The 6000-nt window shown below is 37.6% G+C and overlaps 1 protein-coding gene across 2 annotated transcripts in view; it reads left to right on the plus strand.

The window, feature by feature from the left end:
• LOC122561102 (uncharacterized) overlaps window positions 1-5358 on the plus strand; it is a 52351-nt gene extending 46993 nt beyond the window's left edge. For both annotated transcript variants that reach the window (XM_043712512.2, XM_043712513.2), the window contains 2 exons: window positions 3783-3899; window positions 4423-5358. In XM_043712512.2, coding sequence (XP_043568447.1) covers window positions 3783-3899; window positions 4423-4729 — 424 coding nt within the window. In that variant the 3' untranslated portion in view covers window positions 4730-5358. The remainder of the gene's footprint in view (window positions 1-3782; window positions 3900-4422) is intronic.
• The last annotated feature ends 642 nt before the right edge of the window (window positions 5359-6000 follow it).

Consider the following 6000-nt stretch of genomic DNA (forward strand, 5'->3'; position numbering starts at 1 on the left):
TAGGGATGAATGATTAGCCTTTCACAATACATTTTTCTTTGCATTTCCATCCATTGAAAGTTATCCCTAATCACCACTGACTTCCATTTTGCTGAGGCTTCATGGTGTCACCCTTAGTTGAATGTTGCTTTACCCAAGGCAGTTACTCCTGCCTTATCGCTGGAATTAAATTATTTTGTTCATACTTGGGACCAGGGTTACGAATGAAGTCGAAATAGCTGATCCTGGTGAAATGCAAGTTGAACAGTGATAAATACGTTATGGTCTTTTAAATTGTCACATTTGTTAGTACTGTTGATCACTTTGATGAAAATTGAGAGCATGCCATAATTGGCCAGATTTCGGTCTTGACAGTTTTTTAACTTTTATGTGCTAGTGTAGTAGCTGTAGTCAATCAGCTTGTCAAGAGGCTAATTCTGGAGCAAAGCTGTGTGGCATTACAGCCTGAATGTTATCAAGGTCCATAAATCATTTGCTATAAAAGGTGTGTTCAGCCATTTCTTGTTGTGTGGAATGAATCAAATTAACTGCAGGTTGGCATCTGCGATATCAGACCTTCAGGCAAATTGAGATTGTCCACTTGGCATTTTTAGTTGAGGATCATTGTGAATGCATCATCTTGCATTTTTCACTTCTGTGGGCTTTACCATCATTGAGGGTGAAAATGTTTGTGGATCAATATTCATAATTAGTTAATTGTTCATAACCTTTTATGGCTGGTTATGTGTAGCTTTGATCCGATACCCAGTTCTCTTAGTGCTGTTTGTAGCATCTCATTTTAATTGTATCTGCTGTACTGAACATGTTTATTCACAATTTTCATTGAATTCAGTTTGGTAATCTGACTTGATAATGTTAAGTTAATGGATGTGCCAAGCCATAACATTATAGGTTGTAGTGCATCACAAGTCTGCTTGTGTTCATGATGACCCACAGCCCCTCAACTCCAAGTGCTAAGTCTTTTCGAAGCTGCCCATTCAACTTGATTGTAGTGCCATACACGCAATGAAGGGTGTCTTCAGATGGAACTTTCCCATGGCTCAGTTTGTGGTACTCTTACTATACATCAGAACGTGTAAGGGTTTGTGTCCCACTCCAGCAACTTGTGTACAACAATCTTGATATCTAATTTTACTACTGAGGGAGTTACAACTTTTGAAGATGCTGTCTTGATGTAGTGTTAAACCAAGTCAAAAATTCTCGGATGCTTTTGAAGAGCAGGAAAGTTTTTTTTTCCTGTTGAACTAACCCTTTTATCCCTCAATCAACATCACTAAAACATATTATATGATCGCATTTTTTTAGGGGAGCTTTAAGTGTGCATCCCAACATGGAGTGCCCTTTGAAAGGGCTTCAGTAGTGTCAGTGGTCATAAAAAGCACTGTTTCAATGCAAGTCTGTCTTTCGTCTCCACATGGACTGTGCATCACACTACCAATACTATTATAGATAGATCTATGCATCTGGAGCAGGTAGATTAAGACGCCATGTAGATTTCACCCCTGCCACGTTGGTGTATTCAGTTGCAGCCCCAGTGACAGTTAATGATGTTCAGGCCTCAATGAATTGTTGTGCTACCAAGCTATTATCTGTAATGGCAGGACCACCCCCCCACCTCCCGGAATCTGCCTCGATCCAGAGTGCATTCTGTGCCTTTTGGATACTCCGTACAACTTCCAAATAGTATTCAACATTTAAGTACTGACTCAGCAACTGAGAAAGGGCACCAAGTGGTTATTAGCAGAAGCTATTCTTGCCTCATTTTGATCTGATGCTATGAGACTTCATAGGGTCTGGAAATACTGAGAGTCACTATAGACCAGTGTTGAAACATCTGCTTCTGTCCTCATTGGATCAGAACACATCTACAGGTGAGAGTTCCATCGTGGTTGTCTTCTCTTTGTGTTTATAATTACTTACTTGCCATTCCTTTGCCTTACTTTTGTCTTCGTTCTCCTTTAAATTAAGCAAGTGATGAACAGTCCAATTTTTTTTTTGAAAATCTAAATTACACATACCTTTTAATTCAAATATGGTATTAATAAATTACAAAAAATAAAAACATTTTCTTCTATTTTTAAATAACTTGTCTATTACTATGTAAGAAACCATCCAGAGTGTCACAGCTATGACCACCACCCATTCACCCATCTTGCCTCGGTTTTATGAGAGTTGACAAAGTCCTAAGGCTAAGTTAGAGGAAAAATTGTAATATCCCTCCATTTTCCCCCCAGATCAATCAACCAAGCTAAAGTAGATCCAGTACTTCATGAATTTCACTTGCTCAAGTCCCGCAATATCTTCTAAAACTTGAAGTATCTTTTACTTCCAAGATCTTGTACTCCTTTTTCAAGAATTCAGTGCCTCCACTTGCTGCCTAATTTGGAAATCTGATTCAAGGGACCATAAGCATCTAAAGAAAGACTTGCAGCCAATCAGCTAATTTGTCCTACATGCTCTGCTGTCCAAATTCAACTAACCTATCTGAACAGCATTTTTTTGTTAAATCTCAGCCATATTACTTTGAAACTTTAATGGAAAATAAGCCAACATATTTAGCCAATCTTAATGACTGGATATGTTTAGTCGTATGTTAAACCTTCTCCAGAAACACAAGTGAGGAAACCAAAACATCCCCGTTTTAATAGTGCAGTATAAAATTCTGCGTTCCTTTTGCTCATATTTCATTGCTTCAACAATTTATGAAGTATTTTCTCTATTCTCCCTATTGTATTCTGTGAACTTTAGTGTAGGTACGGCTGCATCTCATCCTTATACCTTGAATTTTTCTCACCCAATTGCATGACCCTGTAATTATCCATGTTGAATGGTCTCTATTACACATGGGCTTATTCCTTGAATTTGCCTAAGCTTCTCTTTAGCCTGTTGTTCAGCCTAAATTCCTGACTCTTCTGATTATATGTTACCTACAAACCTGTGAAAGCCTCATTCAAATCATTTTAGGAGGATGATGAACAGCAGCAGTCACAATGCCATTCCTTATGAGGCTTCACAAGTATTGAAGTGGATCTACTTCCTTGAAGCCTTGCCTGCAAGACTGTTATATACCTTCTTAGAAGTATGTAACTGCCAAACCCATGATACAAATTCTCTTCATAATGATCTGAGGGCCATCTTCATGAAAGTTCTCTGGAAATTGAAGTAATCAATCTCTGCCATGCTTCCATAATGCACTAATTTTGTGATGAAGTTAAAAATCACAACACTAGGTTATAGTCCAACATGTTTATTTGGAGGCACTAGCTTTCGAAGCACTTTCATCAGGTGCTTGTGAAGCAACGCTTCGAAAGCTGCCGCCTCCAAATAAACCTGTTGGACTATAATTTGGAGTTGTGTGATTTTTAACTTTGTCCACCCAGTCCAACACTGGCTCCTCCAAATCATAATTTTGTGATGCGCTAGAGGGTTCAATCAGATATGTCAATCGGATCTATATTTCTTCAAGTCTACTGCTTGGATTCTCAAGTAACATCAAGTTTTTATTTATTATTTAGACATAATGATTTACAGGGCAAGTCATATCTTGAATGCAAGCTATTAAACATTTTCAGAATTTTTTTCTAAAATTCTAAGCTTTTCACAAACAAACATGGACTAATTATTACAAAGAATGTAGTTGTGCCTGTTATGATGGCATACATTGAACTTTACATTTAGTCATTTTACTTACTGTAAATCTTTATGAAAGAATGGGTTGTTTTAACACTTCTATCATGGTTACTAAAAGCCTTGCTTTAATTTTAAAAATGATTTTTGTTTAGGCCTCGACCTCTTCCTCCTCCACTTCCTCCACCTCCACCTTCACTTCTCTATGGCGAACACAGACCACTTTCCCGTTTCGATGACTTTGCTCCAGAGGATTACGATGGACGTTCCAGGTGGTTAATTAAACTTTGAAGTGTAAATGAATCTAGCCAAATATTGTTTAAAATGTTTGAATGAGCATTGTTTACAATGAGGTCAGGGGTTCAATTGTCTTGTTAGAGTACTGTCATATTTGACTTTCTCCCTGACTTAATATGTCCCTTTTCTGAATTGTCCGTGACTAACTTATAGTGGTAACAGAGGCCTCATTCGGGGTCATCCTCTCTCCCAGTCTACTGCCATCAGCTAAATTGTCAAAGGTCAAACGACACTAGATTATCGTCCAACAGATTTATTTAAAATTTCGAGCCTTCGGAGGCCTTTTGACTTTGTCCACCCCAGTCCAACACCGGCATCTCTGCATCATGGCTACAGTTAATGACTCTGAATTGGGAAATATTGGGACCATGTTGTATTCCTATTATGGGTAGAGCCTAATATTAGAACCCTATTAATCCAAATGGATGTGGGATGCAGGAAAAGCTCCAATTATCTTGTTTGCATTTCACTGAATTTTTAAAAAACTTTTAAATCCAGGTTCAACCATTACAGTGAGCATCGAGCAATACGTAGTTCAGAAGAAAATTCCCGCCTGCATAGTAGATATGCACCTTATTCTACAAGACTACCAACACCTCAAGATCGCTTCAGGGATGAGTTTGAAAGAAAACCTTATTCCTTTTCAAGCAGAAGAGAATTAGAACCACAGAGCTCCGCCCCATATACTATTTTTACGCGTGATTACAATCATGGCCAGCCACCAGAACGTGGCCCCAGTCTGAGTAAACTTGGGGGTGGTTGTTATGATCACTTTGATGGTTTTCGTGAATATGATTGGAACTAAATTACTAACTTTAATTTTTTGTTTTGGGGATGGTAAGCGCTTGTATTTTTCATAGAAGTTCCCTTTTCCAAAATTGAATATTGAAGGACCACAGCCCTTCCCTCACTTCTTGCCTTTAAATATTTCTGTTGACTTTGGTGCAATTGTAAAGAAAACTGTTAGATATTACACCATAAAGTATAAAAGCAGAAACGTTTGTTTAAGTTTTTTTTATATAAATCACTATGAATATATGCTTTTTGTCTTGGTTCCAGGTTTTTTGAAAGTGAATTTCTGAGCACAACAGATTGTAGATAACTTTTTTAAAATAAAGTTAGAGAACTTTAAATGTAACCAAAAATTGTGAATTGCATACATTACCTGGAATTGAATTTACCACCACAATGTTTGACTTTTATTTATGGTCTTCACATGTTCAGAAAGGGGAAATGCATTACAGAAGTACAAATTTATTTCTCTATACAGAAAAGCTAAATTCTACAATGCATCATATTAATTAAAACATGCGATTCAATGAGTGTCCTGTTTGTACCTGCTGAGCTCATAACAGCACGTTGAATCACGTAATACTAAAAATAAATATGACTTGACTTTACTTTTAAAGTAAAACTCATGTTGAGGTGGTTCCTTTCCAATGGATATTACTATTCCTTGTTTAAAAAGGAATTTTAAAATACTTTAGTTTGTAATTATTTTGCACCTTAGTATATGGAATTACACACAGCCTTTAACCTGACGTGCAGGGACTGAGTAAATGGAATATAAAATGTTAGAAGTACTAGCATGATTGCTGAAAAAGGAATACATTAATTCTCAAAGACTGACATGAGCATATGGGGTAGCTTCCAAGTAATCTAGAGATTTCTTGATCCTTTTCACATACCTTAGTTCATGTGCTTTTGTAATTTTGGTGCTGGTATTTAAGAAACAAATGGAGGGAAAGAGTCAAGACAAAACAACTATCAAAAAAACTTCCATCAAGTGAGACAAAAACAAGCATGTTGAGAGAACTTCATTCATGCATGTATCATTTAGAATCACTACAGTGCAGAAAGAGGCCATTCAGCCCATCAAGGTGACTCTGAACAGCATCCTACCCAGCCCCTAACCCTGCAGTTACCATGGCTAATCCACCTAACCTGCACTACTTTGGACTGTGGGAAGAAACTGGAATAGCCAGTGGGAACCCACACAGATGGGCAGAATGTGCAAGCTTTCCACAGACAGTCACCCAAGGCTGGAATCAAACCCAAGTCCTTGGCAGTGCTAAC

Source organism: Chiloscyllium plagiosum, unplaced genomic scaffold (genome assembly GCF_037043375.1).
Source record: "Chiloscyllium plagiosum isolate Xiang-an unplaced genomic scaffold, Cpla_swu_hap1 HiC_scaffold_22, whole genome shotgun sequence".
Classification (NCBI taxonomy): domain Eukaryota; kingdom Metazoa; phylum Chordata; class Chondrichthyes; order Orectolobiformes; family Hemiscylliidae; genus Chiloscyllium; species Chiloscyllium plagiosum.